At 43.2% G+C, this 14,117-nt stretch overlaps 2 protein-coding genes across 6 annotated transcripts in view; one reads left to right on the plus strand and one right to left on the minus strand.

The window, feature by feature from the left end:
• The first annotated feature begins 200 nt into the window (after window positions 1–200).
• On the plus strand, window positions 201–12,074 carry LOC100195810 (branched chain aminotransferase 1, cytosolic). Of its 3 annotated transcripts, none has more exons than XM_045719460.1 (11): window positions 201–303; window positions 3,441–3,512; window positions 4,002–4,202; window positions 4,449–4,559; window positions 4,645–4,764; window positions 5,131–5,294; window positions 5,810–5,952; window positions 9,213–9,298; window positions 9,477–9,617; window positions 9,716–9,790; window positions 9,957–12,074. In XM_045719460.1, exons 1-11 carry the CDS (start codon window positions 244–246, stop codon window positions 9,996–9,998), a joined length of 1,215 nt encoding a protein of 404 aa, XP_045575416.1. In that variant the 5' UTR covers window positions 201–243; the 3' UTR covers window positions 9,999–12,074.
• A 137-nt stretch (window positions 12,075–12,211) lies between these two features.
• LOC106606925 (interferon-induced 35 kDa protein homolog) overlaps window positions 12,212–14,117 on the minus strand; it is a 6,873-nt gene continuing 4,967 nt past the window's right edge. For 2 of the 3 annotated variants that reach the window (XM_014203401.2, XM_014203402.2), the window contains 3 exons: window positions 13,708–13,894; window positions 13,430–13,539; window positions 12,212–13,005 (listed from right to left, as the gene is read on the minus strand). In XM_014203401.2, coding sequence (XP_014058876.1) covers window positions 12,796–13,005; window positions 13,430–13,539; window positions 13,708–13,894 — 507 coding nt within the window. In that variant the 3' untranslated portion in view covers window positions 12,212–12,795. Of the gene's footprint in view, window positions 13,006–13,063; window positions 13,088–13,429; window positions 13,540–13,707; window positions 13,895–14,117 lie in introns of those variants that run through there. The other variant, XM_045720233.1, reaches the window with a different exon arrangement.

Here is a 14,117-nt window from a genome sequence, read left to right on the forward strand (position 1 = left end):
CGAAAGCACGACGTCCAATCAAATAACAAGATTGCTACAACTCCCCGTTCTTAGACCAATCGTGGCCATCTCCACTCTTGGTCGTTTGAACTTGATTAACCTGTTTATTCGAACTCATCTAACCCTGTCTGTTTTGTCCAACCAGATGGCAGAGATTCGTCACGCCTATGTCATCTTCAACAACACACTGCTGTGCCGACTATTATCATCTTCCATTATAATTTGCTGTATATTTTATTAACAATGAATTCAGTATTCATACCAGCATGTCTTCAGATGACGTCTTTATTATTTCGTGTAAAGGTAAAATAGCCTACTTGAAATTAAATGGAATTTGCAAACCTCTTCTTGCACAATTTACAAATAAAATATATAAGAAATATATATCAGATACGAATTTGGACATGGTTGGTGTTTTATTATTTTAATCTCAAGAACATTGTTGTCATTATGCCAAGGTCCAATACGGAACGCAAATGACCACTGCGTATAGAATTTGCTCCCACACGGACACATTTACCATTCATTAGCTACGTAGCGGCGATGGCAGCTCTGAGGACGGTGAGTCCAAAGATCACTCTCTTATATCGCTATTGTCTGTTTATCTCGATCGTCTCTGTAAATAGTTAACAATGCGGGGCTAATGTGTTGAACAAGTACGAGTTAATGGACCTCCACTATTTACTTGTTTAACTGATGTGCTACTAGCCCCGCGCTGCTTTACCTTAAGTCTATCAGCTGCACAGGCGCAGCTAGCCAAGTAATGTAATGTTAGCTAGCAGTTACTGCTTTTGGTGACGTTATTCATGTTGGCAGTGTCGACATAAAGCCTGCAGTCACAGATTAATAGGCTCAGGGGTGTCTTTGCGCCAGTATTCGGAGCGGGGGTGATAAATAAATGTGTGGCGTAAAAATACGATCTTTCACAGATTTTCATTGTTATGCAAAATAACAATGCAGCAATGAATATTTAGGGTGGATTACATTATTCCGAATCTTTAGCCAGTCAGAAACTACAGATGTAAGCTTTAAAATGTGAAGGGTGTTTTTTACGATAACCAGACAGGCCAAAACATACAGTACCAGTCAAAAGTTTGGACACCTACTCATTCAAAGGTTTACATTTATTTTTACTATTGTAGATTTTCTACATTATAGATTAATAGTGAAGACATCAACTATGAAATAACACACATTATGGAATCATGTAGTAACCTAAAAAGTGTTAAACAGATAAATATATTTGAGATTCTTCAAAGTAGCCTCTCTTTGCCATAATGACAGCTTTGCACATTCTTGGCATTCTCTCAACCAGTTTCATGAGGTAGTCACCTGGAATACATTTCAATTAACAGGTGTGCCTTGTTAAAAGTGAATTTGTGTAATTTCTTTCCTTCTTAAGGCGTTTAAGCCAATCAGTTGTGTTGTGATAAGGTAGGGGTGGTAAACAGAAGATAGCCATATTTGGTAAAAGACCAAATCCATATTATGGCAAGAACAGCTCAAATAAGCAAAGAGAAACAACAGTCCATCATTACTTTAGGACATGAAGGTCAGTCAATCTGGAAAATTTCAAGAACTTTGAAAGTTTCTTCAAGTGCAGTCGCAAAAACCATCAAGTGCTATTATGAAACTGGTACTCATGAGGACCGCCACAGGAAAGGAAGACCCAGTGTTACCTCTGCTGCAGAGGATAAGTTCATTAGAGTTAACTGCACCTCCGATTGCAGCCCAAATAAATGCTTCACAGTTCAAGAAACAGACACATCTCAACATCAACTGTTCAGAGACTGCATGAATCAGGCCTTCGTGGTGGAATTGCTGCAATGAACCAACTACTAAAGGACATCAATAATAAGAAGAGACTTGATGAGACCAAATTTGAGATTTTTGGTTACGACCGCCGTGTCTTTGTGAGACGCAGAGTAGGTGAACAGATGATTGCCGCATGTGTGGTTCCCACCGTGAAGCATGTAGGAGATGTGATGGTGTGGGGGTGCTTTGCTGGTGACACTGTCAGTGATTTATTTAGAATTCAAGGCGCACTTAACCAGCATGGCTACCACAGCATTCTGCAGCGATACGCCATCCCATCTGGTTTGGGCTTAGTCCCACTATCATTTGTTTTTCAACAGGAAATAACCCAAAACAAACCTCCAGCTTGTGTAAGGGCTTCCAATTCATCCCAAAGTTGTTCGATGGGGTTGAGGTCAGGGCTCTGTGCAGGCCAGTCAAGTTCTTCCACACCGATCTCAACAAACCAGTTCTGTATGGACCACACTTTGTCATGCTGAAACAGGAAAGGGCCTTCCCCAAACTGTTGCCACAAAGTTGGAAGCACATAATCGTCTACAATGTCATTGTATGCTGTAGCATTAAGATTTCCCTTCCCTGGAACTAAGAGGCCTAGCCCGAACCATGAAAAACAGCCCCAGACCATTATTCCTCCTCCGCTGTACTTTAAAGTTGGCATTATGCATTGGGGCAGGTAGTGTTCTCCTGGAATTGGCCAAACACAGATTTGTCCGTCGGACTGCTGGTGAAGTGTGATTCATCACACCAGAGAACGCGTTTCCACTGATCCAGAGTCCAATGGCGGCAAGCTTTACACCACTCCAGCCGACGCTTGGCATTGCGCATGGTAATCTTAGGCTTGTGTGTGGCTGCACAGCCATGGAAACCCATTTCATGAAGCTCCTGACGAACAGTTCTTGTGCTGTCGTTACTTCCAGTGGCAGGTTGGACCTCGGTAGTGAGTTTTCCAACCGAGGACAGACGATTTTTACACGCTTCAGCACTCGGCGGTCCCGTTCTGTGAGCTTGTGAGGTCTCCCACTTCGCGGCTGAGCCGTTGTTGCTCCTAGATGTTTCTACTTTACAATAAGAGCACTTACAGTTGACCGGGGAAGCTCTAGCAGGGCAGGAATTTGATGAACTGACTTGTTGGAAAGGTGGCGTCCTATGACGGAGCCACGTTGAAAGTCACTGAGCCCTTCTGTAAGGCCATTCTACTACCAATGTTTGTGTATGGAGGTTGCATGGCTGTGTGCTCGATTTTATACACCTGTCAGCAACGGGTGTGGCTGAAATAGCCAAATCCACTAGTTTTGAAGGGATGTCCACATACTTTTTTTGTGTATTTTATATACACACACACACACACACACACACACACACACACACACACACACACACACACTGTTCAGTACCTGCATACACTTATATATATATCTCGTCACGCCAGACACGTGTGGTGCTTTACATCTATCTAGAAGAGGGACAACATTGTCACCTTGGTTGAGAAGGCAAGTTTCCAATGTGGGAGTAGATTGTATTACAAGGCTCTTAGTAGGTTATTTGTCATAATGTGAATTCTGGTAGCCTATATTCTTTTAACTTTACCGGGATTATTAAATGTAATATTTTCTCTTGTTTATTAGGCACTTCATGGACGGTTCATTCAAGCCATCCCCTACTCTGTGGGGTCATTGCGGTTTGCCAGCTCATTCAAGGTAATATAAAAAGGAGAAGTAATGACCAGACACCTGAGCCAGTTTCCTGAGTCATTGTATTACTCTCTCTTGTCTGAGTCATCACAACCCCCCAACACAGGAGGTTTTTAGGAGCTTGGCATGACTCTAAGGCATGGCTGTTTAACAGAGGCCTGCTGAAGCTTGTTTACAGGCAGAAGTGTCATTTGGCACCAGTCCAGTAGCCTACCTGTCAGCCCAGGGGTCTTTTGATCTAACTTTTTCTTAGTCCACCACGTGACTCTGTACCCTTTCTTCCCTTCTCTCACTTCCTTGTGCTTTGATTATTTAATTCAGTTTAATTGAAGTGCTTAATTGGCTCCCAAGACCACCATTAATTTCCACTCCAAGCATGCCCTTTCATTACAATAAAGAAAATCATTGTGTTCGGCCCTCGCTCTGTTCCTTTCCCCTCCTCGTCTGTCTGTCTGTCCGTCTGTCTCTTCTGCTCCGCCCGTCTTCCTCTCTCAGGCCGCAGACCTCACTATCGAGCGCAACACTGCGGGGAAGCCCAAGCCAGACCCCGCCTCCCTGGTGTTTGGCAAGCAGTTTTCAGACCACATGCTGACCATCTATTGGTCAGAGAAAGAGGGCTGGAAGGTTCCCCAGATCAAGCCCTTTCAGAACCTGTCGCTGCACCCTGCCACCTCTGCCCTGCACTACTCCATAGAGGTGAGAGAAGGAGCCATAGTGCAGACATAGGAGACATTTGGCTATGTTAGCCTCGTAAAACCAGACAGACGTCGCAATAGTTCACATTCTGTTTCAAAAACAAAATGTGAGCGCAGCGGTCAATTTGTCTGACGAGGCTAACACTGTCTTACTGAGACGTCTGTCCTTGATACAAGTCACCTAGCTTATTCTTTCAGAGATGGTTCATTCTGCCAGATGTATGAACAGTATGTCTGTCTCTCTCAGCTGTTTGAGGGCATGAAGGCGTTCAGAGGGGTGGACAACCACATCCGTCTGTTCAGACCCAACCTGAACATGGAGAGGATGCACCGCACAGCTGACCGCAGCTGTCTCCCTGTGAGTCTCTCAGACCTGGTCCTGAAGAACCCACTCAACTGAACCAAGTAGTTACAGGTCCTCTGTCCCTCCCGTCTCTGTGTAGTTGTTTGATAAGGTGGAGCTGTTGGAGTGCATCAGGAAGCTGGTGGAGGTGGACCAGGAGTGGGTCCCCTACTCCCTAGATGCCAGCCTCTACATCAGACCCACCTACATTGGGATTGAGGTGAGCACTGCTCCCCCTCTCACAGACACAGGAGACAGTCTCCATGATTTCACATTTGGTGAGGGGGGCAGGTAGCCTAGTGGTTAGAGCTTTGGGCCAGTAACCAAAACGTTGCTAGATCAAATCCCTGAGCTGACAAGGTAAAAATCTGTTGTTCTGCCCCTGAACAAGGCAGTTAACCCACTGTTCCTCGGCAGTCATTGTAAATAACAACTGGTTCTTAACTGACTTGCCTAGTTAAATAAAAAAATGATCATATCTATTTTTTAACCATCTACACTTAGCCCTAGGTAGTGACATAGCGCTGTCACTGTTTCCTCCAGTAACACCCCTCTCCTTCCTCCCCTCTCCCCCTCCTGGCCTTAGCCTTCCCTGGGTGTGTCGAGGGCCAGCCAAGCCCTACTATTTTGCATCGTGGGTCCTGTAGGGCCCTACTTTACCACAGGGGCCTTCAGCCCAGTCTCTCTGCTGGCAGACCCAAGCTATGTCAGGGCCTGTAGAGGGGGGGTCGGAGCCTACAAGATGGGGGGGTGAGTATCACACTTTAACACACACACTTCCAAGTAGAAGTGACTCAATTTGCGAAAGCAACAATGGGTTGCTTTGTTGCGTTGGAATTTCAAAAAAACGAGATGGTGGTTTCTTAATAGCTTATTAGCTATATAACAACTCTTGTTTAACGTCATGGAATTATCAAGATATGGTCTGACTCTGGGGCCCCAAGTTTACTTCTGAATGGAGACAGCTTGAGGCTTATAATGTAATTGTTTAGCTATTTTAACCATGCACATTCCTCTAGATTACAAAATGTTGGCTGCATGTTAGCTGAACATGAACTTAATGTCCTGTATGTCCTCTGGTAGCCATGTTGCTTTGACCTCTCTCACAAGGTCAGCCCCCCCCCAGCAGGAGGAGCTGTTTATGAGGGTTGTGTGTTTCCAAGGGAGCTGCCTGCTGAAATTAAATATTCCACCATCCCTCCTCTCTCCCATGTCTATTCCTCCCTTTCACTCTTATACTTTGTCTCTCTCCCTCTGTCTGTCAGTAACTATGGGCCGACTATATCAGTGCAGAATGAGGCTATAAAGCAGGGCTGTCAGCAGGTCCTGTGGCTGTATGGAGAGCAGGAGGAGATCACAGAGGTCGGCACTATGAACCTCTTCATCTACTGGACGAATGAGGGAGGAGGTCTGTTTCACTGTCTATAGTCTGTACAGTGCCTTCAGAAAGTATTCACAGCCCTTCACTTTTTCCATATTTTGTTGTGTTACAGCCTGAATTTAAAATGGATTACATTGAGATTTTATCACTGGCCTACACACAATAGGCCAGTGATAATGTCAAAGTAAAATGAATTACAAATTAAAATCTGAAATGTCTTGAGTCAATAAGTATTCAATCCCTGGCAAGCCTACATAAGTTCAAGTCACATAAGTTGCATGGACTCACTCTGTGTGCAATAATAGTAATCAACATGATTTATTAATGACTACCTCATCTCTGTACCCCACACATACAATTATCTGTAAGGTCCTTCAGTTGAGCAGTGAATTTCAAACACAGATTCAACCACAAAGACAAGGGAGGTTTTCCAATGCCTCGCAAAGAAGGGCACCTATTGGTAGATGTGTAAAAATTTAAAAAGCAGACATTGAATATCCCTTTGCGCATGGTGAAGTTAGTAATTACACTTTGGATGGTGTATCAATACACTCAGTCAAACAAAGATGCAGGCGCCCCTCCTAACTCAGTTGCCGGAGAGGAAGGAAACCGCTCCGGGATTTCAACACGAGGCCAATGGTGACTTTAAAACAGTTAGAGTTTAATGTCTGTAATTAGGAGACAACTGAGGATGAATCGACAACTATGTAGTTACTCCACAATACTAACCTAAATGACAGAGTGGAAAGAAGGAAGCCTGTACGAATACAAATATTCTAAAACATTCCTGTTTGCAACAAGGCACTTAAGTAATACAGCAAAATATGTGGCAAAGCGAATACAAAGTTATGTTTAGGGCAAATACAACACATTACTGAGTACCACTCCATATTTTCAAGCTTAGTGATGGCTGCATCATGTTATGGGTATGCTTGTAATTGTTAAGGACTGGGGATGTTTTCAGGATAAAAAAGACATGGAGCTAAGCACAGGCAAAATCCTAGAGGAAAACCTGGTTGTCTGCTTTCCACCAGACACTGGGAGATGAATTCACCTTTTAGCAGGACAATAACCTACAACACAAGGCCAACTCTACCTCAAAATAAGACTGTGAATGTTTCTGAGTAGCCGAGTTACAGTTTTGACTTAAATCTACTTGAAAATCTATGGCAAGACCTGAAAGTGGTTGTCTAGCAATGATCAATAACCAATTTGACAGAGCTTGAAGAATTTTGAAAAGAATAATGGGCAAATGTTGCACAATCCAGGTGGGGAAAGCTCATAGAGACTGACCCAGAAAGACTCATTTACAGCTGTAATAACTACCAAAGGTGCTTCGACAAAGTAATGACTCGGGTATGTACACATAAATTAGATTTCTGTATTTCATTTTCAATAAATTTGCAAAAATGTGGTTTTCACTTTGTCATTGTGGGGTATTGTGTAGATTGAGAGATTTTTCAAAAATATTTAATCAATTTTGAATTCAAGCTGTAACACAAAAAAATGCAGACTAGGTCAAGGGGTAGGAATACTTTCTGAAGGTACCGTATGTCTGTTTGACTGTCTCTAGTCTGTGTGTCTGTGCTTGTTTGCTTAGTGTCTGACTGGACTGTCAAAATAGGCTGTCAGTGCTTCCCCTGTTGGTTGTTAATGTTTCTGTTCAACTCCAAACGGTGTATACAGTGGGGGGGGGGAAAAGTATTTGATCCCCTGCTGATTTTGTACGTTTGCCCACTGATAAAGAATGGATCAGTCTATAATTTTAATGGTAGGTTTATTTGAATAGTGAGCGACAGAATAACAACAAAAATAGAGAAAAACGCATGTCAAAAATGTAATAAATTGATTTGCATTTTAATGAGGGAAATAAGTATTTGACCCCCTCTCAATCAGAAAGATTTCTGGCTCTCGGGTGTCTTTTATACAGGTAACGAGCTGAGATTAGGAGCACACTCTTAAAGGGAGTCCTCCTAATCTCAGTTTGTTACCTATAAAAAAGACACCTGTCCACAGAAGCAATCAATCAATCAGATTCCAAACTCTCCACCATGGCCAAGACCAAAGAGCTCTCCAAGGATGTCAGGGACAAGACTGTAGACCTACACAAGGCTGGAATGGGCTACAAGACCATCGCCAAGCAGCTTGGTGAGAAGGTGACAACAGTTGGTGCGATTATTCGCAAATGGAAGAAACACAAAAGAACTGTCAATATCCCTCGGCCTGGGGCTCCATGCAAGATCTCACCTCGTGGGGTTGCAATGATCATGAGAACGGTGAGGAATCAGCCCAGAACTACACAGGAGGATCTTGTCAATGATCTCAAGGCAGCTGGGACCATAGTCACCAAGAAAACAATTGGTAACACACTACGCCGTGAAGGACTGAAAGGTCCCCCTGCTCAAGAATACATATACATGCCCGTCTGAAGTTTGCCAATGAACATCTGAATGATTCAGAGGACAACTGGGAGAAAGTGTTGTGGTCAGATGAGACCAAAATGGAGCTCTTTGGCATCAACTCAACTCGCCGTGTTTGGAGGAGGAGGAATGCTGCCTATGACCCCAAGAACACCATCTCCACCGTCAAACATGGAGGAGGAAACATTATGCTTTGGGGGTGTTTTTCTGCTAAGGGGACAGGACAACTTCACCACATCATTTGACGGGGCCATGTACTGTCAAATCTTGGGTGAGAACCTCCTTCCCTCAGCCAGGGCATTGAAAATGGCTCGTGGATGGGTATTCCAGCATGACAATGACCCAAAACACACGGCCAAGGCAACAAAGGAGTGGCTCAAGAAGAAGCACATTAAGGTCCTGGAGTGGCCTAGCCAGTCTCCAGACCTTAATCCCATAGAAAATCTGTTGAGGGAGCTCAAGGTTCGAGTTGCCAAACGTCAGCCTCGAAACCTTAATGACTTGGAGAAGATCTGTAAAGAGGAGTGGGACAAAATCCCTCCTGAGATGTGTGCAAACCTGGTGGCCAACTACAAGAAACGTCTGACCTCAGTACTTGGTGGCAATCACAAAGTCATGTTTGCAGAGGGGTCAAATACTTATTTCCCTCATCAAAATGCAAATCATTTTATAACATTTTTGACATGCGTTTTTCTGGATTTTTTGGTTGTTATTCTGTCTCTCACTGATCAAATAAACCTACCATTAAAATTATAGACTGATCATTTCTTTGTAAGTGGGCAAACGTACAAAATCAGCAGGGGATCAAATACTTTTTCCCCCCACTGTAGATGATGTATGTGAGTAAGAGTACCTGTTTGTATGCAGAGAGAGAGTTGCTGACTCCTCCTCTAGATGGCATCATTCTCCCAGGAGTCACCAGACAGTCTCTGCTGGACCTGGCCAGAGAATGGGTAAGTAGGGGAGGAAGAGGGAGGCTATAATGGGAAAAGATCAGTTATTTGAGAACGGATAGAGAGAATTTAAGACCAGTGTAATCCATTGACATAGAAGACAGGAGATGGTTAGCAGAATTATTTTATTGGAATTACAGTGATGCACAGTCATACGGACTTGTTTTGTTTCCTTCAGGGAGAGTTCAAAGTGACAGAGCGCACAATGGGCATGAAGGAGCTGCTCAGTGCTCTGGACTCAGGCAAGATTACGGAGGTGTTTGGTGCTGGGACGGCCTGTGTCGTCTGTCCTGTCGGCAGCCTGCTCTACAAAGGGAAGGTAACCACAAGTCTTGGTGTATTTAAATTTTTCTGAAACCCTTTTGTTTTGCCCTCAAACAAAATGCTCCAGATTATATTGTCTCTCCCCTCCCTCAGACCTACCAAATTCCTACAATGCAGAATGGTCCAGACCTGGCCAAGAGGTTCCACAAAGAGCTGACAGACATGCAGGTAAGCAGGTCTGCCCTAATGCTTGCTTTGACCCTTTAAACAGAGTACTTCCCTCCGATATTAATTTCAACTAAATACATTTTGTCTGCTCTAAGCAACAAAATAAAGATGATGCTCTTTTTTTTGTTTCCACTCTTCACTTCTCCTGGCGCCATCCACTCCTCAGTATGGCCGGAAACAGAGTGAATGGGCACCACTGGTCGTTTAATTGGCAGTTTGCACATGCCAATCATATCGCGACCAGTCCCCCGCTCCATCTTCAAGACCAGCAGCTTCAGCACAACCTTTAATGCACTCCTTCTGATAGGCTGGCTGACCGGCAGAGATGAACAGGTCACGTCTGTTACTCTTGGTGATTCTGCGGGGACTTGTAAAGGGATAGGGTTAGTCTGTCATTCAAATGTTGCAACTTGCATGGAATACCGACAGTTACACAATACTGTATAAGTAATGCTGCGAAACGGCCGCAGCTTCGGTTCAACCAACCTAGTCTTGTCTGTATTAGGAACAAAGTCTTTTTCCTATTCAGTCCTTTATCATGCTGTAGCACAGGTGACAGAAGAAATCGTCCTCCAAGCTTTTTAATAAACACTACATGAGATCGTCTATAGGGTTGTCCATGCTATTAGGCACAACTGATGTATTGTTGTAATAGTTTAAATATGTAATACCCACAACTATTGTAGGGGATTACTGGTAAGTTATATTGCTCATATGCAATATAGGATTAACTTTTTACAGGTACTTAATAGGAACAATTGAGTCTGTTAGACATTTTCACTGGATGACATCATAAGGAATGTGTTGACTGTACTGTTATTGTTAAGTGACTGTAGGAACACATCAGATCAAAACCACATCACAGGATTTGTTACTTTCTAAATGTCACTATATAACCTGAGGAAGTACAATATGATTTCAACAACAAAAAGTATTTTTTGAATATATATATATCTATCAGGCCAGGAATACAAATGGTTATACATACCATATTGACACCAGAGGTGCTTTTCAACAATCTCCTAGAAATGAGTTTACACTGACCTTAGTTTGATGTGTGTGTCACTGAGCAGAAGAAAGTCAGTCAAGTGATCGTGTGTGTCTTTCTGGATTGGACAGATACCACTAAGAAAGTGATGTTGAAAAGATTGAGATTAAAATTGACCTCTCTAAGTGAACTCAAGCATGCACAAAGAGGTTAGCTATAGCTACATGATATACTTAAGCAATAAGGCCTGAGTGGGTGAGGTATATGGCCAATATACCATGGCTAAGGGCTGTTCATATGCGGAGTGCCTGGATTCAGCCCTTAGTCGTGATATATTGGCCATATACCAGAAACCCCCGTGGTGTCTTATTAAGCAATAAGGCACGAGGGAGTGTGGTATATGGACAATATACATTTTACATTTTAGTCATTTAGCAGACGCGCTTATCCAGAGCGACTTACAGTAGTGAGTAAATATTATATATTTTTTTGTACTGGCCCCCCGTGGGAATCGAACCCACAATCCTGGCGTTGCACACACCATGCTGGCGTTGCAAACACCATGCTCTACCAACTGAGCCACAGGGAAGGCTGAGCAGAAGTAACGGCTAAGGGCTGTTCTTAGGCCTAAGCCGTGGAATATGGGCCATATACCACAAACCCGAGGTGCCTTATTGCTATCATAAACTGGTTACCAACTTAAATAGAGCAGTAAAAATACATGTTTTGTCATACCCGTGGTATACGGTCTGATATACCACGTCTGTCAGCCAACCCGTGGTATACGGTCTGATTTATTGCTATTATAAACTGGTTACCAATGTAATTACAGCAGTAAAACTAGTCATACGTCTGTTACCACAGCTGTCAGCCAACCAGTTTATAATGTAGACTTCAGAGTACGAGAGAGACCACGTTCAATAGATGTTATAGACTGTCTGACTTCTCCACTAGGTTGTGTGTAATCATTATGTAAACTTAAGGTAACAATGAGTAGTTATTTTTTGTCTGTGGGTTTTTCTTGTCGATTGGAACAACCATCTTCCCAATTATTAACTGTATATCCAGGTTTATGTCCTCACCCTGCTGCTTTCCTTTCTATTCATGTATTTGACTCTTTCATATCACTTGGTTCTCTCCATTCCTCCCCAAGTGCCTGACCGGGTGTGTGGACTGTCGTTGTCCTGTGGATCTAACTTGTTTTTAGTGGTTGCACTAGGCTATCCTGCTAGATCTTTGTGTTTTTGTTGTTTGACATTGTTACTAGATTTTTTACAATAAACTCCATCTGTGTTCCATTGTCTGACTGGGTGTGGTTTTGCTGGAACTATTTGTACTGCTTGATGCTCATGCACTTTACTCGATTAAAACTTAAATCTCCCATTGTCAGTGTAGTGCCTTCTCAGTAATAATGAACGAACCACACACCATCGTAATGTCTGACTTGGGTCATTGGACAGACTTTATTACAATCACTGATTCTACCGTACAGGATTGCAATTTCAATACTAAGAATGACAGAAAACTATAGAATAGCACGATTATAGAACACTAAATAGTGACACCTTTAGAATACACATTCCTTCTAAACGTTAACTTAAAGATATCTAAATTAGTCTTGTCAAGCATCATTTACATTTCTTTGGCAACTTAATTTTGTTCTGAATATTTTTTCTTCACTAAAAACATTTCACCCAAAATGATCTGCATACATAATCAGAAATTCTATATATAAATAGATGGTTCTACCAAATTCTGTTTAGAAACAGGAAAAGACCATCTCAGACATTATATCAACTCAGTCAAAAGCTTTGGCGCAGTGCCAACCCCTAAGAATAGCATTTGGTTGAAAGAGGTATGTCCTCAATTGCAATCTATCAGAACATGCTGATAGCAGGCCAGGATTAGATCCCCAGGCTGGATTTAACTGATCCTGTACTGAGATGGGATAGATGAGTGGCAATAGAAAGGTGTCTGTTGAGTTCACTAGGGGGAGTGCTATCAGTGCCTGGCCCTCTCACTGGCTCTGGTCTTCAGTGGGACAGTCCTCCTCGAACAGGGCCAGGGTGTGCTGCCCCAGGGGGTTGTAGAGGAAGGCGTCCACCTCTCCCCCACCGTTACTGGTCTTCTGGAAGTGGATCTCCAGCAGGTCCTGCAGGTTCTCCTGCTCCATGACGGCAGGGATGCCAGTCAGCAGCACAGTACGCCCACACGCTGACAGCCGTGTCTGGTAGAGGGCGAGGGGTCAGATTGGAGGATATCGCCTTACTGCAGACAGCTTCTAGACACTACTGGTTGGACTAGCTTGTCTGTAAGTCCCAAACAATGAGTTGAGCACCTATTATCTAGTGTATTGAGTTTTTCCAGGTGAGGTTATGTGGAAACCAACATGTAAGCATGTACATTACTTTAGCTTAACCCTGGAATTTTAATTGTATGACAATCCCATTGTAGCTGTAACTTTTAACCAAATTTCAATGGGCACACAACCACAGACTGATACTGTACGGTTTATAACATTGCTCTCTGAATTGATGATTTCACTAGGCATAAAGGTATTTCTGCTGATAGTGTAGCTTGCTTATTTTATAGCCTGGTTATCATGGAGTTAAAGGGATAAACTCACGGCCATGAACATGAAATCTGCTTACCTGGAAACTTGTGATCTCTCCGTTCAGAAATGGAGTCACCTTCACACTGTGCTTCCTCCCCTTCTCAAACTCCACATCGTGGTACTGCTTGTCAGTCAGGCCTTTGGCAACTGTGGTAAACAATGCACAGTATGCTCAGTTAATCAAAAGTTGTACATTTCTCATTATATAAAGTCAGAAAGAATGGACTGAAATAACAGTATGATAAATTCATTAGTCTGAGCTTTTTCCCTTTATGAAGAAAACAACATTTTCTGACAGGAACTTGACTTGCGTACTATTGTTTTCTGTAAAAGTGATGACCACGTTGCCAGAATCGTGCAGCATGTCAGAGTCATCCACCTCCCCCCCTCCATTCTTTCTCTTGGCAAAGTGGATCTCCAGTTTGTCGAGCAAGCGGTCCTCCCCGACCTTCTTGGGCAGGTTGGAAACCAGGATACGGCGGGAACATACCTCGGTGTCCATCTGAGGTAGAGAGACCGGTGCACACACAGACACTGGTTCACACAAAGGAATGCAATGACATGCATACAAATGAAATAAACTAACTGGATGTAATCCAAGTTATTCTGCACATGACACTCTTCATAACAGAGCCACAGTTGTTCAGGCCCTTGTATTGCACTCATTACATCATCTTCCTGACACCTAAACACTAGTGGATGGAGATGGGTCTCTGTTGTTGTAC

Source organism: Salmo salar, chromosome ssa06, assembly GCF_905237065.1.
Source record: "Salmo salar chromosome ssa06, Ssal_v3.1, whole genome shotgun sequence".
Taxonomy (NCBI): Eukaryota; Metazoa; Chordata; class Actinopteri; order Salmoniformes; family Salmonidae; genus Salmo; species Salmo salar.

Bases quoted from the DNA above. Each gene is read 5' to 3' on its own strand.
- LOC100195810 (XM_045719460.1), top strand. From the start codon at position 244: ATGAATTCAGTATTCATACCAGCATGTCTTCAGATGACGTCTTTATTA. The intron at 4,560-4,644 runs GTGAGTCTCTCA...GTCTCTGTGTAG, and splicing joins CTGACCGCAGCTGTCTCCCT to TTGTTTGATAAGGTGGAGCT. The intron at 5,953-9,212 runs GTCTGTTTCACT...GTTTGTATGCAG, and splicing joins CTGGACGAATGAGGGAGGAG to AGAGAGAGTTGCTGACTCCT.